Raw genomic sequence first — 27896 nt, forward strand, 5'->3', positions numbered from 1 at the left:
GTCGTCAGCCATGCCGTCTTCTTATTGTTTCAACATCATAACACGCACAAGCACTCCAGAGACTCAGCATCGAACGGTGAAGTCATTTTCAGAATTTGGACTTGCTTCCTCTGTTTATTTAACCCCCTTTGAAGAAGTGAGAGTACACACGCACCTGCACACTTGGAAATTGTGCCACTTAGTCATTAGTATCCTGTTCTACTAGGCTCCACCACTTAAACTAATATTCTCTGGTATTTTTTTCCTGAAGGGCAGAAGCATCTCAACAAGCTTGAAATACTGTTACCCTATTCAGTGAATGTTTATGACCTCATTTGTCATCTGACTGTGTGCATGTGTGTTTTTTGTGCATGTTTGTCCTCCAGGGTCTTTCCCATCTCCATTCCCATCATGTGATTCACAGGGACATTAAGGGACAGAATGTTTTGCTTACTGAAAATGCCGAAGTTAAACTTGGTATGACACATGGACACATTCACAGTGGCATCTTCAGCGCATGCAGATCGCCGCAGGCAAAACAATACGCTGCCTTACATTGGTGCGACGATCACATAGTACTTAATGGTGTGTATATTGTTTCTGTTTTAGTTGATTTTGGGGTTTCCGCCCAGTTGGACAAGACGATTGGTCGAAGAAACACCTTCATCGGCACGCCCTATTGGATGGCTCCAGAGGTCATTGCCTGTGATGAGAATCCAGAAGCGACATATGATTACAGGGTAAAAAAAAAACGTTTCTGAACAACTGACACAAAATCCATCCATTTCATGTAACGTCTATTTGTAGATCCTGAATGTACAATATATTATTGTGGCATGGTGAGCGAGTGGTTTACACATCTGCCTTAGAATTCGGAGGTGCGGAGTTCAAATTCGGGCTCCTTATGTATGTGTTCTTTCCGTGCTTGTGTGGATTTTCTCCAGTGCTCTCGCTTCCTCCTACATTCCAAACACATGCTTCTTAGATTAATTGAAGACTGGTTGTCTTTCTCGATATGTGTCCTGCGAATGGCTTGCAACCTGTTCATGCTGTACCCCACCTCTCACCCAAAGTCAGCTGGCATGGGCCCCAGCTCACCCATGACATGAAGTGAGGATGAGTGGAACAGGAGATGGATATTATTATTAACGCCTATGGAATTTTTTAGGTCAATATTGATTCTCATATTTAGCAAGACAAAATTCCGATAATCAATTCCAATTAATTGGTGAATTATTTTAAAAAATATATAATGAATAAAATAACTTTTTTGTCGCCTTAAAGGGACACTTCATTGACGTCAGCATTTGATCTTATAAAAGAGGTTTTCATGTAAAAATGACATCAGTATTGAAATGTCCCCCCCAAAGACTAGTGATTTAAGTTTTCTTTGTGATGTGATTTACGACAAATTGGCACGCCCCCTTTTGGAGCTCCGCTGGTTATTGTTTTCCAGTTTCAGCGTCTACGTTACAGCAGGGAGGCAAGCAAGGTAATATTGCTCAAATTGCCAGTTCTGTTGTCTAAAACGGCGACCAGTCACCACCTAAATGCAAAAGCACTCTTGTTTACTTCAACCTGTGAAAGTAGAAAAGCGTTCTGCACAATAGTTTGGATTTATTGACATAAAACGTGAGCCCATGTGATCACCTCCACAAAATGGAAAATACTGTGCCAATCGATTGTCCACTTAAAAAAAAAACAAAAAAAAAAACGTTTTCTTTATTGAAAAAAATGTGTTGTTTACTGCATGTACAGAACGATTTTGTACTGTGAATGCACATAAAGGTACATAAACAGATTCTTAAAACGGCGCCTTTTAACACTGCAACAGTTTTGCTAATTAAAACTGTACAGACTCAAGAGAAGAAAAAAATCGCGATTTATTCAGCGTATTTTCTGACCTATTGAGTGGCCCTACTGGTGAAAGAAAAATCCACAGAAAAGCCGCACCGTTGTATTAGCTGCATGGTTCAAAATCTAGGAAAAAAGTAGCGGTTTATAGTCTGGAAAATACGGTACATGTATTTTTATTGCAGTATTTCATTTTCGTTATTTAATTTTTGGCCCTTTCAATGTGACTCAGCTTGGTGATAGGGTATCACCTTCTATTGATGAGCCGCCACTGTTTCCAAGACTGTTCACATTGAGTCGTGTAATGTGGTGAGTTCATCCTGAACTTTGTGTGTGCGCCTGACTTAAGCTTTTTTTTTTTCCCACTCTTTCTTGTCAGAGTGACCTCTGGTCTTTAGGCATCACGGCTTTAGAGATGGCAGAAGGAGCTCCTCGTAAGACATTTACTGTATTATTATTTCTGATGAACTGTATGTTCCCACTCAGATTTTAGCTTGACTGATTTTTTTTCCCTCTGTCCCTCCCTGATCCTGTGTGTGTTTGTAGCTCTGTGTGACATGCATCCCATGAGAGCTCTGTTTCTGATTCCACGCAACCCTCCACCCAGACTTAAGTCCAAAAAATGGTGAGATTGCATGCACAAAGACACATGCACAAAAGCTACTATGCTTTCTTTGAACAAAAAAAAAGTCTGTTGAAAGTTTTACACACTAGACCTAAAACAAAAGGCAGTCCACCCATGTTCTATAATGCTTGTCATTATAAGGGTTGCTGATAAGATATAGAGATATACCGATAAATGGGATTTACAATAAAGGAACTGGCAACATAAAAAAATCTAATGGTTGCAACCAGACATTCAATGATATTCACGTCTTGGGAGACTAGTTTGAGAAAATATCTATTCATTTACAATAAGCACAAGTTATGTCTCCTACACAGTAATCAAAAAGGACTAATTATCAATGGAAGCTTGCAGTCTGCTTCTGCCCACTCTTACGTCATCTCCTTCAGTACTTTGCATAATGAATACACCCCTCAGATTGACCTGGTGGTTGAACCATGCTGTCTTTCATTTACTATTCATGTCATCAGAAACCCAAGTTCATAGGATAGCCTTCAGTAGCTCTAGCAGTCGAAAGGAGTCAGTTCAGTTCTCTCTGCCCAGCTTTGCTGCAGCTTCAGGCTTACAGTGTGTTTTATACGATCTTCCTTGGGGAGAAAAATAGGTAAGGCATCTATCAAATGTTGTCAGCTTTAATTCACATATTGTAAATATTGCCTGAGCAAAAGATGGACCATCAATGCAACATTTTGAAAGGAATTTTCTTAGTTGCTCTTCTGACTAATCACAGGTGAGTTTGAAGTTCTGTGGCAAAATACAGTTGTTGCAATTTAGGTGTGAATTGTTTGTGTGTAGCATTATTTTTGTGAGATATGTTTGTGTTTCAGCTTTTACTTAGTTGTGTTTTTTTCTCAATTAATGTGTTTTCAGTGCCATTGATTGCAATATTATATTGGAAATAAATGTATATGAATGTAAATATGTATCTTTGTAACTATATTTTCATTTGTGGCCATCTTAACACTAGAACAACCTCAAGATTGTCATTTGACACTTCTACCTACTGATACTGAAATTCTGTGCTTTGACACCACAATTTTAACTATTATTCTACATCAAGGTTTGAAAAGGTGCTTTTGTTGCTACTGCTGCTTTGGCAGGTAATGTCCTCATTTACAAATGAAAGGTGGCTAATCGTAGCCAGCAGAGTTGTTAGATAAGACTCTAAGTGTCATTTGACAGTGTTCGGAGAAGAATAGGAGTTGAAAGAAATCTGAGGGCTTTTAGTTTTAAATTGGCAACAAAGAAAAAAGTGGCTTTCATAGACGATTGCAGGCTAGAGCAGAAAGCCTATAATCAGAACAAATGTGTTTTTTACTCACATTCTTACACATATTAACATCCATTTTTTCCATCTTGTCCTGCTTTTTTCCGATCTCTTCACAGGTCTAAGCGCTTTCTGTCGTTCATTGATAGCTGCCTAGTTAAGAACCATCTGCACCGGCCCACAACGGACGTACTGCTGAGGCATGCCTTCATCCGAGATTTGACTAATGAGAGACAAGTTCGCATTATGCTCAAAGATCACCTCGACAGAACCAGAAAGAAAAAGGAGAAAGGTAATTGGGTGTTGTTTGCCAACAGACTCTGTTAAAGAACAACATTCACAATTTTCTTATACTCACATTAAAGTGGATATACAGCACATTTGCAAAGTATTTCCTGCATTTCACTTCTTCCACATTTTTTTAAATTACAGCCTTGTTTTAAAATGGAATAAATTGTTTTCTACACACAACTCACATAGAAAGGCCAAAGCCCGTTTTCAAACCCTTGCCCAACTTCAGAGTTGTTAGGTGCTTGTGCTAACGACTCACCTCCATGCTGGTACAAATTTATCAATATAAACTAAGAAATCACAGACATACTCATGCACATTAAGTAAGTAATCACAGCCTTTGTCAGTACTTTGTTCATTCACCTTTGGAAGCAATCACAGATTCAAGTCTTTTGATCGAGATGCTACAAGCTTGGCTTGCCTCCGATTGGGCAGGTTTGCCCATTCTTCTTGACAGCATTTCTTAAGCTCTTAGGTTGGTTGGAAAGGGTTGTTGCATCGCTATTTTCAGATCCCTCCCGAGATATTTAATCTGATTCGAGTCTGGGCTCTGGCTGATTCGCTCAAGGACATTTATCGAGTTGTGCTGAATCTAAGGCTGTGTGCTGGGGTCATTGTCCTGCTAAAAGATGAACCCTTGCCCCAATCTGAGGTAAAAAGGTTTTTTGGAAGTCAGGATGTCTCTGTGCATTGATTCATCTTCCCCACAAGCCTGACTACTCTCACACTTCTTGCTGCCCAAATAAGATGCTTCTCTGTCGGATGGTAATGGCTAGGTGATGGGTGGTACCGGGTTTCCTCCAAAAAATACAAACTTCTTCTCTTCAAACCAGTTGTCTCTCAAAGTCTGGGAGTCCTTAAGTTGTCTTTGAACAAATTCTAGACAAGCTTCCATGTGCCTTTTACTAAGGAGTGACTTCCATTTTGGCATTCTATCATATCGGTCCGAATGGGGTTTGCGTATGCATGTTATCAATTCTGGAATAAGACGAGTACAACAAAATAACTTAATATGAAGACTAGTGCCTGAACTCAAAGCCCAAATCCACATGTGCATATTTGTTTAACACCAAATCCCAAGTAATTTTAAATGGGTTACTAATTATTCTTTTGCCAAAAAAGGTGTCATGGTCCAAAAAAAATGTACTTTAAACTCCAGGATCGCTTGTCATCGGCAGAACCCAGAGAGTTATTTTGCTTTTGGTTAACATTTTTAGTTTTAAATCATCATCCATCCATGCCATGTGTCGTAGCTTGTGCTAAGTTCACCCAGGAGTGTTCAGTGGGCATGCAATTTTCTTATACACCCTTCATGCTAAGATGGCTTCAGAGGCCAATATTGAAGTAAAGACAAATGTGTTGCTTGATTGCTTAAAGAGATTCTTCACATATGTACTCTGTTTGCAGCAGTGAAAAGTTATTATTTCACAGGTAATTAATTTGAAGACATTATTTTCATTTACATTTAATAACCTTAAAAATGATATTTAAAATATTATAACTGGCCGTCACTAGATAACTGTCATGTGTGTAAACATTGGACTAGACTGCACAATAGTATACACATACGTAGCTATGTCGCATCTTTAGCGTTAATACTGAAAGAATCAAGCCATATTGTTTCTAGCCAATACTACCAAGTGAGACTCTACTTTTGATATGAATGATGCTGCGCCGGATGCTCTTTTGATGGCACAAAATACACTTTTGAGAATGAGTGACTCAATCAGGAAATATAGCAGACATGGTGCTCTCTTTGCCAGCCACACACGCATGGACAGTGCTGGAATTAATAGAGAAGACTTTCTACAAGAAGAGAAATATAACTTTTTAATTGCCAATATGCAAAGGGTTGGGTCGCTGGCGTGCCGACTCTCCCATCAACTATTCAATTAAATAGCCAAATGGATGTTGACTGGCTATTTCTGAAAATATTTCTGTGACAGAGACGATTTTAGGCAGCCTGGCAAGCCAAACTGAAAAGCCGCCTTCCTTTGTGGGCGTCTCATTCTCTGGTGTTTCGTAGCTCACGATCCCTTTTTCGGCTTCAGTGCACACCAGGTCGGCACTCCTTAGCTATGCCCCTCGTTGTCGTGGTAACGAAAGCCGTACTTGGCTCTTACCCACCAATAGAAAGACAATTAGAACGCTCATTTACATGAGTCCCTCCGTCCCTCAAAACGTAATAATTTCATGCAGGGTCAATACAGTCGGTGGAAAGTATTGTGTAATTATTCTGTGGTAATTATTTTAATATTTTAAATATAATGCATAATATGTCTCATGTAAATGTTCTTATATTTAGTTTTAAAAATGAAACACAGAAAAAACAAGATGAGGAAAAATGTTGGTTACATAAATACAGATGTCTTTCATTTTTTTTATGACAATACGTTGCGTCAACATGACAATAATGCAACAGTTTTATATAGCGCTTTTTTGGCACTCAGTCACTTCACAGTGGATACATTATTCATGCGCCACGTTCTGTAGCCACATCTGCCCTGAGGCAAAGTGGCGGAAGGGTCTCTGCCAGTACGTGGCTACGACCCCGCCGACCATCGCCAATCATTCACACCATGCCGTACGCAAGTGTCAGTGACACTGGATGCAAGGTGGGTGTAGTGTCCTACACGACGACTCATGTATCGGATCGAGCTGAAATCAAACGGTCAATCCTTCCATTATTTGACGACCCATTTTTCTTCCTGAACCACAACCGCCTCGCAGCACATGCAGTGGGAAACAATAATCTACTTCATTGTTATCTGGAAAGTCTTGAGGCAGCAAAGAAAGAAATTGAGAGTATAAACAAAGGACTTGAGTGAGAGAGTTGCTGAGAAGGGAAGAAAGTAGAGAAGAGGAGAACCATGTGGTTCCAATCTTCTGTTAGCCTTTAAAAATGCACTAATGACTGTTAAAATATGTGTGCATAAATGAAACACTGGTCATAGTAGTGTGTGGGGAAAAAACAGCTTTGATTGATTAAAAAAGATTAATAAAAGTATGTTGTTAAGTTCCTAACTTTTAGCTCTCCACAATTGTCTTTTTGTCACTAAAACCTGGAATTAAACCAAGCACATGCAGTGTCTCAGCAAGCTGCTTTTTGGATCAGATATCAGTGGCATGAGCCCAAATGACATCACCAACAGAGAGCACAGCAGAGAAATATCTCTTTCCATTGCACATGGGAATCTTCTGGCTTCTCTTTCGTTTGCTCAAACACCTGTATTCTCCAACCCTTTCTCGTGGCCATGGTAACATATGGTGTGCCAGTTAAATGTTCACATTTTACCAAGATCCTTCCAGACCATATGTTAACCAAATGCTGTTCTACTCAAACCGTGTCCCATCTTTCCGCCTATTCAACAATATGCTTCCTGCAGCCACAGAGGAAGAGTTGCATGAACGTATCACTGAGACTGAGAATAAAATGTTATTTCCTAGTGAAATGCAGACATGACTCTAGAGATGGCCAAAAATATTTTTATATTGTATACACTGTATAGTTTTGATCTCACAAGGATCCCTATAGTGAAGAATTTTAGCAATGATTTGATATGGGGGTGGAAGGAGACGTGACGTAATATTGAATTATGAAAAAGGGCAGCTCTCTAAAATAATCTGTGGTGGTTTACCATTTTTACTTCTTAAAGCCTCCAGGCACCAGCCATTACCTAACACTGTCTGTCCAAGACTGCAAGCTGACTTTAATAAACAAACTGCAGTGTTCAAACACAAGTAGGCAGCTGAGTGGGTTGGGTCACATGAACAGTAGCTACAAGTGATTTGAGAAGTCCAGTGCTGCATTCTGTATTTACGTAAGACTATAATTCACATTCTGATAACCAATTTCAAACTATTACTTTTTGTGATTTGTACAGTAAGTAATTAACTTTTTGTTAACATGTTATTTATTTTATTGTCTTTCTCAGAGGGCCCAGAGTATGAATACAGTGGAAGTGAAGAGGAAGAAGACGAGGTCACTGAGGAAGAAGGAGAACCCAGGTAAATGCTACTATGAGAAAACCACAGTTGGAAGGATGAGAACATAGTACATTATGACACAGACGGTAACAAGAATATTTATATATAATCTAATGTAAACAAGGTAATCATCCAGTAGTATGTCTGACTGTTGTGATGTTCAAATTCTTCTTGCAATTACACAGACAAATAAAAACAAAGCGAGAATACAATATAACAGCACACAACGGCGCCACGTACATCATCTGGAGCAGTTTGGGATCCGTATTCCTTCTAATAACATCACACAAACGTTTACTCTTTATGTAAAATACACCATTCTCACCAGAGTTGCAGATTATTAATTAAATGTATTAATCTGTGCAGATCATGATAGATGCGTTTTGCTTGTCAAAGTTGGAGCAAGATGGCCCTGTGGGGAGAGAATTTTAAATCATATCGTTAAAGAAGTGCTCCTACTGCTAACGACATAGTTTGAGTTACATTGGCCAGCACCACTGATTCTGAAGGCCCTGGGTAGATTAGATTGACGTAGCAGCACATAGAGACTGAAATCATCAACATACTAGAAGCTGTGCAAGCAAGGAGAATGCTGCAAATACACAAATAAAATACACTGTTTGAAATGAATGTGTACAATTTCATTAGACAAATATTTGAATTTAGGTTGCACATAAAGGTCCGTGCTTCTGATAGGGTTTAGGCCGGCAGAAAAGTCCTTGCTGTCCCTGACCTTTCATCACTAGGTACTCTACATTATGGATGAAACTGAAGAACTGTGGATGGATTCCTGAACTGCTATTTTCTTATTTGAAAATGCTTTAAAATATGTGTTGATCATTTTGAATGTCATGCCTGTAACATCAATCTAAAATCTGGTATGATTATAATTTCTAAATCAATAACAGTTTGTATTAAAATTGATTTAATTTCTTCTCACTCTCCATCGCTTTCTGTAGCTCGATAGTGAACGTTCCTGGGGAATGGACGCTAAGGCGAGAGTTTCTGCGTTTACAGACAGAAGATCGAGAAGAGAGTCGACAGAGAGGCCACAGAGTTGGTGGGGATCAGCAGAGACAACAGGTAAGTTGATTTTGGGATAAACCACAATCACACAATGATATATAAATGTATGTAAGGTTAAGTAAATTCCTTTGTATTAATTCACTACTGTCATTCACATTTTGGTTCTCACCATTTAACATGAAAACCTTTTCATTGGTGCTACTTACATTCAATCAATTTCAAAGGGGAAAGTTTCAAATAAGAGTGTTTTGCATTACGCCCGAGGTCACAGAACAAATTAAACTCGTAAGTCAAAGTACCTCGGTATTACCTTGCCTATTAGCCTAAATAACACGCTAGAACAATCTAAAGCTACATCACACATGGGCAAACGAACCTAGCATGACACTATCAATGATTTAAACCTAACAACAACAAAAGTAATTCACAAAGTCATGCCAAATACATTTAATTGCCTTACCTGAGCACAAAAACAACAAATAATGGAGGTAAGAATTCCATCGAATAATGAAGGATTTTAAAAAAAATCTGAAAATAGGTGATTTTTACAAATGCTGAATTGTGAATATGCTGAGGTTCAATATTGACAATTTTCTTGCGAATGAGATTAAGACACATTCCCCCTAAGTGGCGCAAAGTCATTGAATGGTTTGGAAATCCTAATCTTGCTTGCATTTGCGGGGTTGAAGTGGGTGGGATAATGATAGCAGCATCTGCAAATCTTAAACCAAAGTTTTCTTAAATTGCCTATTTCATTCTTATATTTTATTGGAACACATAAATTTTGTGTTGACCAATCAATGGACAGTATGTTGATCTCCACACTACACTAATGAACCCTGCATACTACTGTGACAGGTATCACAATGAAATTGTGCCGAAATGAGTGTTCATCTGATGCAAAAGTGGATCAAGGTAGAAAAACTGTAATTTAAATTCTATTTTGTGCCTTGTTATTGCAGCAAATAGCAGAGCAAGAACAGTACAAGCAGCAGTTATTGGCTGATCGACAGAGAAGAATACAACAACAACATGAGAAACGACAAATGTTAGAAGATGTAAGTGCTATTTATTTGATTTGTCATTTATAACTTTTAAAAATAAAATAAAATGTGATTTCATTGGAATGTTTCCAGCAACAGAGGCGGCAGCTGTCAAACTCTGCCTTTCAATGGGCAGAACTACAAGAGCTTATGCTTGCGGAGGAATCTGATAACCGTGACAACAGAATTCAAAAGAATGACAGATATCAGAGAAATGACAGGAAACAGGTGACAATTATGTTGTTTGAGAATTGGTGTAACAAGTTTGCAACAATATGTTATGCAAAGCTGGGGACTTTCCCCTATATTGCCAGTCCGTTCTCCATTGTTCATCCGTGACCTCAGCACCGTCCCGCCATCGTCCCTCCGTACTTTTTCGGAAAAATAATCGTCCTCCTTTCCCGTTCGTGCTCGTTCTTTTAAAGCACTTCACTTGTCCGTCCCCGCACAATGATTCATTTCAAGAGTACACAAAACTGCCTTCAAAATTATTTTTAGACAAAACTCGTGGTGTTGCAGGCATTTTGAGCAGCCCCCATTTGAGTGTTATTAACCACTGTGAGTCCGTCATCGGTCGAGCACATCAGCGTAATATTTGAAGACACAAGGCAAGACACAACAAAAGCAGACGTGGATAGATACAAAGACAAATTATTTTGGCATCCAGGGAGTTTTCCTTAGAAATTTAAAAAGAGGTCATTGTAAAATATTTAGTACAGGACGTTAGCTAAGAGCCTCCCACCATCTTGCAATCTCTGAATATTTTAGAGCGCACGTCTCAAAAGCCATCTTTAGACCTTGTAGTATCCTAATTATTTTTTGTGTTTTGTGTGTATATTAGTACATGCATGCATGCATGTAATTATGTGTATGTAGAGGGAGGGTGATTTTAATTCTGCATAAATTGTTTTTTAAATCACAATCTGCTACAGAATGTCCATTATGTTTACATGAAGTGTGTGCTAATTTTTGTCTTAACAGGACAATGCTGACATACAGTGGAATGCTGACGTCTCTATAAGGCCTCTGGACTCAGAGCAGGTAACTCATTTTTGACACCCTTCTTTTTTTCAGTAAAGACAAGATCTGAGTTTTTTGTGCTTTGACTTTGAAGATATGAGCATGAAAAATGGGTTCCAACTTCCATTTGGATGTTCTAAGACTATCATTTTATGCTTTTAAGACCAATATGGCGTGGACATGAGAGACAGATGCTACATGCATGTGTGTTTCTACCGTAATAGTAAGATGACAGGATTCAGAGTCAGTGAGATATAAAGGGGAAAAGAGCATAATGCAGACTAGAGATGCATGATATTGGAAAAACATGAAACATGGGTGTTGAGCATTGTGATATCATTGTTAGTCTAATATGTTACTTAAATAAATTGTGTTTTTATTATTTAATGAAAGTACTTTTTTTATATACAGCTACATTCGTTTTACAAGTTATTCAGTGTAATAAATGGCCCCAGATACTGTTTTCTTACCGGATAGCAATGCACGTTTAAAGTTAAACCTGATTGGTCCAAGTCAGGTTCCAGTGTGAAGTTCCCTAAGTACAACATTAATTATGAATTTATTGCACGTCTTTGCGATACTCATACTGCATACGCCATGATTGCAATGACGATGGTTTTTCAATATATTGTGCAGCACTAATCCACAGTGCTGCTGTCTGTAATTAGTAATAGGAAATGTAGAAAGATAGCATGTAGTTCAGGCATGGAATTGATTTTGGAGACCCCTGGTAGTACAGCCCGTGTTTATCATTTTGATGTGACGTGAGGGTAAAAGAATTATTTTTTAATTTTGTATTTGAGATGGACTACCGTTAGGATTGAGTGAGAAGGCCATGACATACACAGTGTGGCATCTGGGATGTTAGATTCTGACAAGCTTTTAAGCCAATGTTTATCACAGCAGGCCCTTCCTTTTTGTTTTAAAGGCTTCTTTCTGTCTCGACTGTTCGCTGCGTGTCTTCTCTTTCTTTCCTTGTTTTCTCACCATTGCCCTCCCTCTGGCATTCACAGCATGAAAGCTTCTTCTTTTCTTCCTTTTCTCATGTTCTCTCACTCAGTATTACTTCTAAAATGTTGCTATTATTTTCAGTCGGTTGTCAGCAGAATACCTCCATGTGCGATCCGTTTTTTAGGACTGGAGGGTATAGCTCAAAACACACCGTGCAGTACACTCGTATGTATTGACCCTGGTGATGACCAGATAGCCAAATGAAACATTTTGTGAAAATTTCAGGTCAAGGAAAGTTTAAACTATTTTAGTTTTTGTTAACCGACACTGATTGAGTCACATAGACTACGCTGTCATTAGTGACCGTTATTTCTTGTTTCAAGGTACCGCGTGTACAGTAGCTATGTCGCAGTGCTCAAAAGAAATGAGTGTACACCAATCATTGAAAAGTGAGCTCAACATTTCAACAGTAATGCATCACATTTGTAATCATTGGCCCTCATTAGCAGAATTATTTTGTAGTTTAATATGCCAAGGAAATGTGTTACTGAATGGCAACTAAGGTTTAATGACACATCGGTTCGAGTGTGCTCAATTGATGGTGAACTTGATTGCAGTCTTCAAACTTCCGCTGTGATTGAAAATAAAAAAAATGTAAAAAAACACCTAAATATTCATGCGATTCATATTGCCATTACATTACTAACATCTACATCCATTAATCTATTCATGGCCACTTCTATTACACAAAAATAAGAAATTGTCTTAGATTTAGTTGCATTTGATCGGTCACATTAGCATCTGTATTTGTTTCCTCAGCAGTTCCAGATGCTTTATATACGGTATTGGCTTATGTGGAAGGTGTACTTTAAAGGAGGGTATTTTTTTTTTTAAATGCTTTATGTTCAGAATATTAGTAGAGATAGCAGGTTGAGCTGATGAACACTTGTAGAAAAGTAATAACATGTGGGATTTCTTTAACAAAAGGGTACTAGCAATTTTGCCTGTGTATAAATTAATGTTTACGGAGCAAGTGAGAAGGGGGCTGTACATTAAGAGGGAAATGTAGCAAAATTAGTGTCATTCACACTAACAGGAGAATATTCTGTATTTCATTCTGTGGAGTGAAATTATAGAACAATCTATATGAGGGTTTAAAAATTTTACAAACATAAAACAATTCCAGACTAATTCTGAAATTCATATTTTCATTGATACAGAGCTGGAACAGGAGTGTGGAAGACAATCTCTAGATGTTCAGGATTCTATATTATTATTTCTGTTTACTATTGTTTGGTAGTTGTTTCTTTGGCTCTGTGTTGTCTATATGTATTTAAAATAACGGCATTTTATTCTTTTATATAAGTACATAGTAGTGATTTGGTTATCATTATTATTATTATTATAATTATTATGATCATAGTTAGTGTTATTCTTATTATGGACGAGGGCTGGGATTTCTGATGTTTACATTACCTCCCCAAAAAATTCTCTACAACAATATGTTCTATGAAGCCCCACTAGTCTAAACGTGGCATTCCGATTAATGTTTTTGACATGTGAGTTAAGCAGCAAAATCCACTAGTTTTTATCCATCGAAGGGGGCGGTCATCTTGTCACTTTCTGTTGACTGAAAATGACATCACAGTTGCTTATGGCTCAGGTAATGACCAATCCTGACTCCCTTTTTTTTCCTGAAACTGGTCATTTGCTGAGCCGTGTGCAACTGTGATATCATTTTCAGTTGACAGTGGCAAAATTACCTCTCTCTGAGATGGATAAAAACGGGTGCATTATACTGCTTACAGCAAACGCAATATTAATGGGAATGCCATGTTTCCATGTTTGGGGCTTCATAGAACATATTCTTGTTGAGAATTTTGGGGGCTTAACCTCCCATTTAAGTTTGTGTTTAAATAGATAATATGCAATGTGACCGGTAACCTTGTATATTACATGCACAGTCTGATTTCTTTTGACGCTTGACACAAGGGAATGAAAAGTGGCCCAAAGTGTTTGTGACGTGCTCAATTGTAAAAGGTGTTTTTCCAAAAGAGTTAGTGATGAATAAGTTGTTCACAGCAGCTGTCACGTTGACATTGTCAGTAGCATTACACTAAGTTTGACTAGTTTATGGAAACTAAAATGTAGCTGTCAACTATATTACAATCACAAACCAATGCCCAAGCTGAGACACTTGTTTACTACTGTGCTTGTTCAGTGTCATTAGTGATTAGTTTTAGAAATGTGGAAAATAGAATACATATTGTACACACACAATGACAAATTTAAAATGTACTCACTTGAAATGTACTACATACGCGCACACACACACACACACACACACACAGGTAAACACTGCTTTCGTATTTGGAGTGCGTTCAGAATATTTTAAATTAAAATCCTATTGCAAGCGGCTTTAAAATATTTTGCAAAGTATGCCCCGTTATTAGTTTTCACACATTCTGCTTCATTTAGTCGCTTCCCGGCACTGTCTGTTTCTATATGTGCTTTCCGTGTTTGCTGCATAGAGAGCTGTGGCTCCAAACCAGCTGCTTCAGCTTAAGGCCAAGCACGCGCAGCCTCATCTCCAGTCACCGGCCAAGACCCAGCATCAGCAGCCCTCGTCAGGCAGGCGATCACACCGCACCCTGCCTAAAGACCAAACGCAGCTCCTGTCCCTGCAGCATGACAACAGACACAGGGAAAGAGAGAGGCAAAGAGAAAAGCCAGAGACATCTGTCCAAAAGCTAATGCCTAACAGCGGGAACACTGGCGCTCCTGCCGCTATCGCCGCTGCTTCCTCGTCCAGCTGCCTCGCAAACTGCCAGCGCTCAGCGGTAAAGCCCGGCCTTCCTTGGCTATCAAACATCTTTTTATCACTGCCATCCCCACGTTGTGTTATAGGCTGTCTGTCCTTGGTGTGGCCTTGTCTGTTCACAAATAACTGAACTTCTTTTGATGCTCCCGTTTCCACCGACCTGCCCGTACCCCCAACCGTATGTGATGAAATGAAGTGAAATGTTTTGACTGCTGCTCATACAACACAAAGACCTCCCATAATCAGAGCCTTGGAACGAACATCCTTTTCTGCTGCTAAATTAGTAAAGTGGGACTTCTCTAAGTGTGTTTTGTCAGAAAATTGCAAGGGAACGGCATATGCGCATCATAAAACCATCTATTGTTTCATGAAACAGCATATAGTCTGTTTATTTTCATTAACTCCTCCATTAAGTTTTAGGTCCAGCGGTTTGTGATTGCCAGAGTTTTCTCACCCTACAGATGTTAATAATACTGCGGCGTCATGATTAAACCCACTTTTAATGCACACTTACCGGCACGTTTGCTTCATGTTTTAGATCGATTACCAGGACTCAAATATAGCCAGGATGCTTTTAGCTGCTGGCTTGCCCAATGAGATGCACTCAAGAATGGGCTCTGGTAGCAGTTCCAGTCCTTGTACTCCCGCCATGCAGAGAGCTCACATTAACCAGGTAATTCACAGTCCTGTCATGAAAATTAACTGCTGTGCAGTGGAACTTCTAAGGACAAATCGATACTGGTTGAATTATGATTTGTTCAAATTGGAAAACATTTCCAGGGGAAATAAATATCCGTATTTTCACGACCATAAGACATACGGTGCGTATTAAAAGGCGCTGTCTCAGTTATAGGTGTTATTTCTGTATTTAACACAAACACGTCTCACCGTATTATTGGGCGCAGGCATGGTAAAACATATAGCATCTTATAACATACAATACCATGCATGCCCCCTAAAAAGCCAACAGGAGCAAAATTGATTTGGTTGTACTTTTTGAAGTATTTTAAACGACAGGTCTCGTTGCCGTGCAGCACCTCCGAAATAAAAGCTTGAACAGTGCAAACAGACACATTAGCGGCTAATCTGGCTAACGGTTAGCCCAAGCATCCACATTCTTAGCAAAGCTGTGTTCTACGCTGAGACGGACGGGTCTTAGTAATTTCACATACACTCAGGACAGCATATTTGAAAAAGGGTGTTTTTTGCCTGTGTGGTGTGACCACAGCTGACTCCATTCTCCGCCAATCAGGGTGGCTCCTCTCATTTCCTATAAATATGGCGCACTCACACCTCACATGGGACACAGCTTTGTGCTGAAAATGTATCAGCAAACTGTACGTGACTGGAGCATTGTCACTGCTTTTACCCGGTGTGGCACCAGACAACGTAAGCGGGTTCCCTCATTAAAAATAGAATGAGCTCCTGGTGACTTAAATACATGCATCTGCCTCTTCATGATTGAGAGTGTGCCACCTCTATTCCCCTCCAAAGTTGCATGCAAGCCAGTGGGATGATGTAAATAAAATAGTAATGATGAGCATAACAATAATGAAATCATTTAATTTATTTCCACAATGATTCAAATGGTTTGATGCCCACTGTTGTGTGTGATGACATCCACAACACCTGTCTGCCTGCATGTGGATCCAATTCACCAAAGTCACGTTTTGGTCTACCTTGTGCTAAATGTTAGACATGGTCTGTGGGGGCTTCAGTTTACATCAATTTTAAAGTACCAGAGGGCGCATGTCAAAGGACACACCCTCTCTAAATTGGACCGCCAAGCATGTTACAGAGTGGTCAGCCAAATTCACAAACTGGTGCAAACGTGCCTTGCACCTGCACCAAAATCAGGCTACGCCAGCATTTCTGAATGTGCCTTCTATGAAATTAGAGCCCACAGTGTTTAACATAATGGCGAAGGTGTAATGCAAAGATTAATTTTCCAATCCAGTCCTATCCAACTTTTTTTATATTGCGCATTTCACAACAGCTTATGTCGCGTACTTTGACAGGTGACAAAGTGCAAAAGTATTAACACACAGCTATATTATTTGTATTGCCTGTTTTTTTTTTGTCTGTTTTTATTGTTCTTTGAGGAATTATCGGCGGTCATTCTTCTCTTACTATGTCTTGCACTTATTTTTGAATGAGTTCAGCAAAAAGGTAAAAAAAAAAGCAAGAATCCTTTTGCGTTTTATCGTTTAATTTTTGCTAAAATTAACTCTCGTCAAGTGACTTCACGCATGATTGTGATTTGAGTTGATGGATTTTTTTTTTAAGCAACTTTTTTTTAACCCCGCAGAAGGTTTTGGTCAATTTCATAAATTGAACAAGCAATGGAGCATTCAACTTGGAGGTTCCATAGTCGAATTAGAAATCCCTTTATTGTCATTGTACTCAAGTGTGCAACGAGATTAGTACAGCACATAGAATGCCTCGATTAACATCAATGTTTGTATTCTTTTTCTTTTTCCCCCAGAACGCCAATTTACGCTCCAGTCGAGTTGCCCCTCACAGCAGCTCTATGTCAAATATGGCTATCTCAGCTTTGTCTCCTTTCACGCCCATGTCTGCCTCTGATGATGTCTTCTGGGACTCTGACATGCCACCTAAGGTAGTATGTATTTGCTTTTTTTTTTTTTTAAACTGTCTGGACAAACACCAATCTCTTGCTGACCATAATCAAAACCATACATAGGGCTTAGTTTGTTGTGTTTTCTTGTGATCATGTGGCAAGCTGCCCTCAAAAGGTGGACGTTTTTGTTCCTTGATGTGAACCCCCTCACATCGTATTCTGTTTTTGTGTGTTCTGAGCAAGCTGTGTCCACCTTCAGGTTGACATGAGTTAGTGTTAGTATTTGTAGAAAGTATGTGTGCTTTGGGGAGAAGGAGACATTTTGTTTTACCTCGCTGTTTGTTTTATAGAAACATAAACATCTATGCGTAACATACACACCGCTCACTTTCTCTCTTCGCTGTTCTGTGTCCAATATACCTGCTGTCCTGCTAGGTGGTAACAAAATATGCCATTAAGTGTATTTACTAAAAGAACAGCATATGGATTTAATAGGACAACTAATAACTACAACAGCAACAGCAGAGGCAATAGAGCTGTCTATTTTCTGTTATGTTGTTGAACTAACAGGAGGCAATATGGAGTCAACAGAGCAGTTAATAACCCATTCTCTCCTGTGATTGCAATGTGGCTTTGAAAAGGCACCAACCGTGCCGCATAACCTGACTCCACTGGCTGTTTGTTTCATTCGGGAGGAAAAAGTCTTTGAACTGAATGGAATTTCTTACATTTCTATGTAAATTGGTCATAAAATGTAGTCTGATCTTCGGCAAAATCAATGGTTCAGTCATTGTGCGTTTTGATGATTCTTCGAAAGAAGGAGTTATTTTAAAAAAAATAATAATAATAATAAATAAAATAATAAACCTGCATTTGCGGTACATAAATCTTACAACAGTTACATCACAGCTGTGCTACAAGTCTGGGAAATAAATAATTAAATTTTTCCATGCACCCCTTGCAATGTGTTCACACACTCCTAAGGGCTACGCGGACCTCTGGTTTAGAAACGATGATCTAAATCACAGGAACCAACAGAGCCTGCTTAAACGAATACAACTTAAATGATTATTTGATTTCATATGTTTATAGATCATAATCATGTAAACATGAGAAGATCACTCAACCTTTTATGACCAAATTTGACTGAAATGTTAGAAATTCCAAAGCGTTCACATACTTTTTCCCCCCACTGTATACAGGATATAGAAAACAATACAGATGCTACAAAATCAGCTCACTTCCTTTGATGTCAGTTGTCTTTTCCTCTCTGCGACGCGAACTTGTGACCTTGGAAATTTGAAACCAAAAGTTCACCGGATGGTTGTTTTGACAAAAGGCAAAAAAGTATAAAATTGAGACGCACAATATTCATATTAGCCATACCAAACCGTGCACAAGACACTGAGAGCACTATTTTCATAGACAGCGTGAATGTGCGTGGGCCTAAAATCTGGTGCATTTTGAAATATATATGTATATATTTTTTTGGAAGTTGCAAGCCTCCTTTAGCAGGTTTGGAAGTTTATCTGTAAAAAGTAAAAGTGCATTGTAAGTTCACCCTGAAATTTGACCTACCTAAACAACAGAGGGTAACTTTTATTCCTCTTATTCCTTCTGTTTAACTCATAAAATGTAATTCATTGTATTTTAATAAAGAGATCTCCCTCCTATTTGGATTGTTAAAATAACTGCATGACGCTTTTAGTACGAACTTCAAATGATCTGCATTCATTCCAAATTATGAGCCCCCTTTGTGTTTCAGTGGGCATACACCATTCATTTCTTAATGTTTTTGTTGTGAAACACGCTGTTTTGTTCTGGAAGTTATTACTGAAAGCTCACATTTGCCTCAGAGTGTAATAAAGGCCGTAACGCAATTTAAAATGTAGCTTCTACCGTTTTCATCAAATTGCACCCTTACCCTCCCAGACCAGGTCAGAGGAGGATTAGGGGTCCTCATGGTCGATCAAAAAGATGCAGGGTGTCCAGACCCCAAAAAGGTTGTGAATCTCTGTGTTAGTCTGAGTTTATATGGCAGTAATCTTTTTCATATCATAATTGTTTTGCTTGGGACATTGCATGCCTTTAGACTTAACACCCTTGCGCTAAGAACTGTACCTATAAAATACAATATTGAGGAAAATACTATGAGGTATTCTGCATGTCCGCAATCTACCTTCACAATTAGCATTTTTCCTCTAATCATGTGTTTTCTTTCCAGTTTCTTCAAATGACAGCATGATTGTTTTGGTTCTGTGCAGCCAGTATATATAATAAGATTTACTGGTATATGGAATTTTCCAGGTCCCAGAACGTACTACCTCAAAGTTCTACTGCAGAGAACTGGTGAAGGGACACAAGAGGGCTGCGTCCAGGTAGTAGCAAGATTTTTCTATAGTTTTGCTATATGTCGGAAATGGGTCAGATTGAAATGGTTTACTTGGGATGATTAAAGCAGTTGAATCCATAGTACGGGATTACAGTTTTTTTGTTTTGTTTTATTAATGGCGAATTTTGGCTACTGTTTTCATTTATCAGAATTAGAATGCCCTTAATTGTCATAATACTCAGTGTACAATGAGATTGATCACCCTTGTTTTGTTTGCTCCATGATATCTTTAATGCATCTTGAGAGAAGTTGTTAAGATCATTTCACTTTTCCTTATGAAGTAACTATACTATAGAACCATTATAATATGATTAAACCAATGTATAGGGAAGTCAGCAGAGCAAATCACTTCAGGAACTGTATATCTGTATATGTGATTGCAATTCATTTACTTTTTATACTTTGTCTGTATGTGTCTCTCTCTCACCATCTAGTGGCAGTCCTGTGCTTATGACAGATAAAGGTTCTAGGTCTGTCTCTCACGGGATGTCTATCAGCAGTAACAATCCAGGTCAATTCCTCTCTAAGTTTTCTTTTTTATAAAATTTAAATATAAATAGATACATATTGTGTTTGTTAAAATTAATGATTCTGTTCTCATGTTTTAATTTTATTTAAATTCATTGCTACGTGGGTCACACTGGAAACAACAACAAATAGTAAGGTTATGAGGAAAAATGTTAAAAGAAAAATTGCAGCACGAACATCAATGCTGTATATTAATTGGGTCAAATTCATTATATATTTATTTAAAAGAATGATTGATAATGAGGCAAACAATTAGTTTGCCGAATTTCTTGACACCTGTGACCAACAGTAATTCCTCAATATGCAGTGCAACCACCTGTTAAAACACAATTGTGGTCAAAGATTATTCTGTGTGTATAATTCAAAGTATTTACAGTACAATGAATTCTAGCTCTAGAAACAGGCACTGCCTCAACCATTGTTATTATTGTGGTTGTCATTTGCATAGTTGTAGAACTGCACAGTGTTAAACTGCCACTATTTATTTTGCGTTGCCTTCTGTCTCGTTAAAACAGGTAAACTGACAGCTTGAAATCAATTTTGATTATTTCAATTTAGCTTCAGGCACCTGTTTGAAGCAGCGTGCAGTTTTCGAGATTGTCTCAGAGACTTGCTTTGTACTAATTACGGAAATATAAATATTTGTTTCAGAAATCTGATGTTGTTGGAAAGACTGTTTGTCATTGTAATAAAGCATTGACTGTTGGTAAATGAATAATGGATTGATTAACTATAAGAACATGATCTTGGGACTCCATCCAAGATTGTTTTTTGCACTCATAAAATGTTCCTTGTAGAACCACAGAGTTGCAGTCTTCCTATGAGAACTGTAACTCATTAGACTTTTTCTATTGAAGATCACTTCAGGCTGGAGAGTCCACGTGTGCAGCAGCGTCTTCAGCAGCATAGACGGCAACAGAACGATGTCACTGGCAGACATTTACAAGTAAAACATTCTTGAATGTGTAATAACTAATGTTAGAACTAGTGACTATCACATTATCTTGTTTAGATTTTTCATCTCAAAGGTAGAGAAAAAGGGGATTATTGTTAAAGTCCAAATGGAACCATTTAGTATTGGTAAATGAAGCAAATAGAATAAATGATGCCAGACATTTTTATCATCACAAACATATGCACTCACGGATGCATTCAAAATAGTCATGTCTGTTAGTTTCTGCTTCTTTGGTCTTTTGTGTTTTTTTTTTTTAATTTGCTGACATGTATCTTACCTTATCTGTTTGCAGGGTGTCAAGACTGTTCTGAGCCCATTCAACAAGGCCACAGAATATTCCTCCTCCAGTGATGAGTTTGGGAGTAGTGATGAAGAAGAGAAGAACAGGTGAGCTATTATTCAACTTTGTCTTCAAAGGAACACTTCATTGGGCTAAACATTGGCACTTATATAATAGGTCTGTGTGTAAAAATTCATTTCATTCATTCATTTTTTTTTATCCGCCCCCAAAAAATCATGCCCTGCGATTGCCTTGACACCAGTTCAGGGTGTACCCTATCTCTTGCCCAAAGAGAGCCGGGTTTGGCTTCAGCACGTCTGTAACCATAGTGAGTGATAAGTGCTATGGAGAATGAATGACTGAATTCTTTAATGTTGAGTCCGTATCGACTGCTCGTTCTGGTTTTATTTTATTATTGATGGGTCACTCTTAAATAATACCTTGACACTCAAAAGTCAAAATATATAATCAAAACTTGCTCAAATTACAATCTGTATTATCCATTGGAACTTTTTGACTGCTTAAGTTGTGGCACGCCACGGCTAAATGCTAATAATATAAACCCTCTTGTGACTTTTCGGTCTGATTGAACTAACTCAAGTCAAGCCATGACCGTGTTAGCTATTTGGTTGCGCAGTATGACCAACCTTTTCTGTATATGTGATTTATTTCTTTGCTTCAGTGTGGGTTCATACTTTTACATGCCCATTTGTCATTGCTTTTAAATTTGAAAGGATATTAGTCAATCATAGGTGTTTTCTAATTGCTTCAGTCCTCTTTATCGTTCTAGTTGTGGCCTCCACAATGGAAAGGGAGAGAAGTACTTTAAACAAATACCAGATGGCATTGTGCTGCAGCCTCATCACAATCTTAACCAGGTCTTTATACACACCTACACACACACACGCACACACACCCCCACATAGTTTATGATATAATCTCTAGTTTATTTGCTGCAGTTGTGCGATGTTATATTTTACCTTATAGTGTTAATATTTGCACCACAGATTTCTCAAATGACATCAGATGATACCTACATGCTGCCAGACCTTTTGCAGAAAATATCTTCATCAAGTGCTTCTCACAATGCCCTAAGCCAGCAGCAACGAACACGAGAACAGAATTACACGCAATCACCCACTGCACCGCGATCCCCCAGCCACCAGGAGCTACGTGTGAGTATTTATTGTGACAAGCAACAGAACTTGTTTTTTTTATTAATTGACACCAATATGTGTTACGAAAACAAACATTGGAACTCATACCCAGAACAGGTCCACGTTTTATAAAAATGTATGTGTACTTCAAACTTCAATAAGGGCCACTACGATCTCTTTTTTCTCTGTAGATTATGTTGACATTTTTACACACTTGTAAATGTGTGGTGCAATCAATTGTGTTGTGCAAGTACATTATAATCAAATTTAATTGTTCCTTCCTGGTCCCGTGCAAGGTAATATGGAAAATTGTATTTTTAATTGCTTGCATAAAAATGGTTGGGCTCCACCTCGGCTCACCTATCACCCAAAATGTAGAAGACGATTCCATCCAGTGTGAAAATCACATCCTCTGTGTTTTGGGATGTTGAAGGAGTAATTATGGTTGACCCCTTCCAAACGCGTACAACAATGAACGGTAACTATTATAGCAATGAATTATGGCGGTTCCAAGTGTAAATCAAGGAGAAACCTTGCGGGAAACTTGGATGTGATGTTTGCTTGTTGCAGGATAATGTCCCAGCTCATAGAGCACATATTTCAGTGAGGACAGCAGGCGATTGTGGATACTTGGCCTTCCTCACCCTCCCTATTCACCCGATTTAGCCCCATCAGACTTTCTTGTTGTTCCCCCGACTGAAACATTAACTGCATGGTCACCATTGTCATACTGATGAAGACGTGATCGATACTGTGGAGCATGGGTGTTCAAGCCCAGTTCTCGAAGGCCCCTCTCTAGCATCTTTTGGATGTCCCCCTCCTCTAACACACCTGATACAAGTGATCAGGATCATTATCAGGCTTCAGAGCGTGCCGATGAGCAGATCATGTTGGATAGAGGCCCTCGAGTACCAGGGTTTGGCATTCATGTTGTAGAGGCATTCCTTGAGGGGTTTGATCAAACCTGGTTCCAGGGCGGACATATGCGACTGGAGCATCGATGGAAGGAATAAATGTATAAATAAATAAATACTAAAAGATGATAATTCTATCTGCCTGTTGTTTGGTTCAGGCCAGCTTGTCTATTTATAAATGTGCCTGTTGTAGGAGTTCCATGAGTTGCATTTGTCCACTAGAGGAAGGTATTGAGACAGTCAGCAGCAGTGAAGTGATTGTTAGTATGAGTACTACAATTACGTTATACTGAGCATGCACTGATCAAGAGTATGGGTCATTATTGTGTGTACTAGTAGTGTTTATATAACCAAAAGCGTATGCAATGTAGTTTTAAATGACTACAATTTTCCTCTTCATTTTATTTTCCTCAGGTTTTTAGCAGTCCAGCTAGCAAAAACACCTCATCTTCCTCTTCCTCTTTCTTCTCCTTCATCGATCCAAGATTGATCCCTATATCTTCGCCACCACAGAGCCCCAGTGAGTACACTTCCAAACAAATATACATGGTTTGTATAAATAACTTTCAGTTATAATAGCAGGCGGCTGAGTGTTAAGAGAGAAAATGTTTTCAGTATGCAGTAAGGGTGAGCCAATCAAGAGAGAAAACCACAGGAAGGGCTCTGTGGTGAACGTGAACCCAACCAATATTCGACCACAGAGCGACAGTCCTGAGATCCGCAAATACAAGAAGAAATTCACCACTGAGGTGCTCTGCGCTGGATTGTGGGGTGGGTCATTTTCTTTTGCTCAAAATTCAATCTTGATACAGTCTGTGGGTCTGTATTACTATAATGTGCCTTTGGTTTCCGAATCAGAATCATTCAGTCATCATGAATGAGTCTGAAGTCTTATTCTAAGTGTCTGAACATTTGCACACATACATGTACAATAGTTTTTCCTACATTTTATACATGGACACGATCAGGGTGGAAGGCGCTCTCAAAGTGCCCACTTCACAGATCTGGGTTCTCCCGAGCCAACTTTATATCATCCGCCCATGGAGGTCTGCTTGTAAACACTTTTGTCTCATCAATTTCTCCTTCCGCTATGTCAGCGACTGTGCTCATCTCACGCAACAATTTTAAACGGAGCTGCTTCAATTGCCAGCGAATCAAGACACCCACAAGGGCCAAAACGGCCGTTTTTAACTTTGGCAAGCTGCGTGGGTCTGCAAAAATACTAAAACTTCGTCTGGTGCTCCTTTGTGCAGGAGTAGACTACACACCAATATTCCACTCGCACAAAAATAGGACCCTTTGTCTTTAAAGTACATATTTACAGTTCTGTTTCATAATAACTCATTTATGTGTAGCTGGATGTTGTCAAGATTAACACGTTGACCCCATCAGAGTGAAATATCAATTGATATAAAAAAGGGTTCCAGATTACCCCTAAATGGTGGCATTTGGCCCCTTAAGTTTGAGACTGTATGTGCGCATTTGTGACCAGCAAATTTGTGGACTTTTGTTGGTTTGTTTTTTTAATCCATCCATCCGTTATCCAATCCACTTCTCTTCACGAGGGCCGTGGGCATGCTGGAGTCTATCCCTGCTGTCAACGGGCGGTAAGCGGTGCACACTCTGAACTGGTTGCCAGCCAATCGCAGGCCTTGTTTTTTAATTATTCTTAAATATTCGTTTGTTGTCAATAAACTGCTCCTCACTTCCGTCCAACAACCCATAATGTAATAAAAATAAGTGGATTTTTTGTTTTATACAATTCTATTTATAGTTTGCCTCACCTACATGCTCTACTTGCGCCTCTAAAATTTTACAATATAGGTTAGGGGCTTTTAAAAAAAAGTTCATCTGGAGGTGTGTTCTGGAGCCCTGTAAAACCTTTCATAGTTTTTTAAATGTATTTGTTCTGTTTTAATCATGTTGCTCAATGTAGGTCCACCATGTGCTCATAAAATGCCCACTATTCAAAAATGTCTTCCTTGTCATCATCCAGTCTCACAACAAGCTCACATATGCACATGTTTCACATATATACATTGTCTGTTTGCAATTAAATCAGTTTTTAAAAATGCGGTGTTTTGACAAACATCTACTTAGTACAATGCATTTAAATTTCCGTTGTATATTTTGAGGTACCCTTGTGGTGATATTGACTCATAAACTGTACGTAATAGAGATGTAAATTCTCTTGTGTCGAATAATGTGAGTTGTGCGTTTTGATTGGGTTTGCTCTGCAGGAGTGAATCTGTTGGTGGGGACAGAAAATGGTCTGTGGCTGCTGGATCGAAGCGGTCAGGGCAAGGTTTACTCACTCATTAGCCGGAGAAGGTTTCAGCAGATGGATGTGCTGGAAGGACTCAATGTGCTCATTACTATATCAGGTACACACAATGAAGATTTGTCAGTTGAATATTTAACATTTGGGGAATTACCAAAACTGCATTACCCATTCTTAGGTTATCGATAGTACAGTGTAAACAAGAAGTTAGCTTTGAATATATTTTATATAAATGAAACTGCATTGTTCAAGAAGGGTTGATTTTTGTCTGTGTTTCAAGGTAAAAAGAACAAGCTCCGCCTTTACTATCTTTCCTGGCTGAGAAATAAAATCCTCCGGAATGACCCGGAAGTGGAGAAGAGGCAGGGTTGGACGTCTGTTGGCGATCTGGAAGGTTGTGTCCACTACAAAGTGGGTAAGTATATAAGATTTGTGACTTTTCTTGAGACTGCGAAGAAGAGGGGAAGCTGCAGGTTTCTGTTTTAGTTGATTTGTGTATTAAATTTCAAGGCATTTGTGTCTCTTTGTACAGTGCGTTACGAGAAGATCAAGTTCCTAGTCATTGCCTTGAAGAATGCAGTGGAGGTTTACGCCTGGGCGCCTAAACCCTACCATAAGTTCATGGCCTTTAAGGTTGGTAATGTTTTGATGTATTTTATATACTGTTCCATAGTCTTTCGCCAACAAGACTCAGGTTGCTAAGATGAGATACAGCCAAAGTGGAATTACTCTGTATTTTTTTTATGGGTTCTCTAGAACTAGTGTAGTAGCTCCTTTGCCTTGGCTGTGGTGCAGGCAGTGTTTGAAGCTGTTAAATGTCTTCTTAGGAGCTATTATGTGGACTTTGCTTGTTGCATGCGTGTTAACCTAATTGGTGACTCTAAATTGCCAATCAATGACAATGTGAGTGTTAATAGTTAATACATGCCGAGCAAGGTTCCCACCTCTCCCCCAAAACCGGCTGGGATTAGGCGTCATCTCCTCTGCTACCAAAATGGCTTTCTCGGTTGGTAAAATGTCATCACTATTCCCTTGCGATGCACTGTATGCTTGGCCATCATCTCCTACGAAGTAAAACAATGCTACTTCACGTCTACCAAAAAAAACATGAATATAGGTGGACTAAACATTGATTTGAGGTCAGTCGGCAACCAAACTCTCGCTCTTTGTCAGACATGATACATTCATGCTATGAGACCCCCACTCGCCGGAGAGTCTCATTAGAACCGTGTCCCACTTCTGTAGATCCACCGTGGCTTGCGCTACTTTTATTTCCTTGCTCGCAAAAGGACAAGAATATACTGTATTTTGTTTGACTTATTGCACCCATCCATATGAGTCATAATCATTACATTTTCTACTCTCTTCAGTCTTTCAGGTCTTTGCCACAAAAGCCACTGTCTGTTGATCTAACAGTGGAGGAAGGCCAAAGGTTAAAGGTCATCTATGGTTCATCGTCTGGTTTCCATGCAATTGATGTAGATTCTGGTACGCCATATGACCTTTACCTGCCCACACATGTAAGTGTCCTCTCCTTCCGTACAAAAACGTGTGCTCCATAGCTTGCTTAAACAGTTGCATCCAGAATATTCATTACAACACCACCAGCGTCTTGCCAGCTGACACATATTCAAATAGAATAAAATTAGAGTTTATTAGTCCAGCAGTGGGAAATTTTCATTTGTTCTGCAGCACATAATATAATATTCTAGTCACTCTACCTGGATTTGATTATGAAAAAATGAATCTTTCATAGAGAATCGTGGAGAACTACTCTTGTTTGGCAGTTCTATCATGGTCTTCTGAACGAGCTTCAGCCTTCAATGCTAAAATATGCCACATCACACAAAGTGTCGAAAACAGAACAGTAGACATGTGCAAATGTATTACCCACTCACTGTTCTACTTAGAGTTGACCTGGGCCTCATCCAGTTCTCACTGTAG

The 27896-nt window shown here is 38.9% G+C and overlaps 1 protein-coding gene across 5 annotated transcripts in view; it reads left to right on the forward strand.

Moving 5' to 3' along the window:
* The window catches only part of LOC148337952 (mitogen-activated protein kinase kinase kinase kinase 4-like), a 57371-nt gene that overhangs the window by 22962 nt on the left and 6513 nt on the right, over window positions 1–27896 (forward strand). The window contains exons 6-30 of one of the 5 annotated variants that reach the window (XM_088293360.1): window positions 366–456; window positions 589–719; window positions 2213–2267; window positions 2380–2458; window positions 3845–4017; window positions 7952–8024; window positions 8963–9086; window positions 9992–10087; window positions 10166–10300; window positions 11054–11113; window positions 14575–14883; window positions 15403–15537; window positions 17350–17484; window positions 19753–19823; window positions 20272–20348; window positions 21223–21311; window positions 21613–21707; window positions 22391–22478; window positions 22608–22775; window positions 24086–24191; window positions 24287–24442; window positions 25912–26055; window positions 26233–26367; window positions 26485–26585; window positions 27323–27472. In XM_088293360.1, the coding sequence (XP_088149486.1) occupies window positions 366–456; window positions 589–719; window positions 2213–2267; window positions 2380–2458; window positions 3845–4017; window positions 7952–8024; window positions 8963–9086; window positions 9992–10087; window positions 10166–10300; window positions 11054–11113; window positions 14575–14883; window positions 15403–15537; window positions 17350–17484; window positions 19753–19823; window positions 20272–20348; window positions 21223–21311; window positions 21613–21707; window positions 22391–22478; window positions 22608–22775; window positions 24086–24191; window positions 24287–24442; window positions 25912–26055; window positions 26233–26367; window positions 26485–26585; window positions 27323–27472 (2976 nt within the window). The remainder of the gene's footprint in view (window positions 1–365; window positions 457–588; window positions 720–2212; window positions 2268–2379; window positions 2459–3844; window positions 4018–7951; window positions 8025–8962; window positions 9087–9991; window positions 10088–10165; window positions 10301–11053; window positions 11114–14574; window positions 14884–15402; window positions 15538–17349; window positions 17485–19752; window positions 19824–20271; window positions 20349–21222; window positions 21312–21612; window positions 21708–22390; window positions 22479–22607; window positions 22776–24085; window positions 24192–24286; window positions 24443–25911; window positions 26056–26232; window positions 26368–26484; window positions 26586–27322; window positions 27473–27896) is intronic. The other 4 variants (XM_088293361.1, XM_088293363.1, XM_088293364.1 and 1 more) reach the window with 4 other exon arrangements.

This window comes from Idiotropiscis lumnitzeri, chromosome 4 (assembly GCF_059441095.1).
Source record: "Idiotropiscis lumnitzeri isolate Australia: NSW breed Sydney's pygmy pipehorse chromosome 4, RoL_Ilum_1.0, whole genome shotgun sequence".
Classification (NCBI taxonomy): Eukaryota; Metazoa; Chordata; class Actinopteri; order Syngnathiformes; family Syngnathidae; genus Idiotropiscis; species Idiotropiscis lumnitzeri.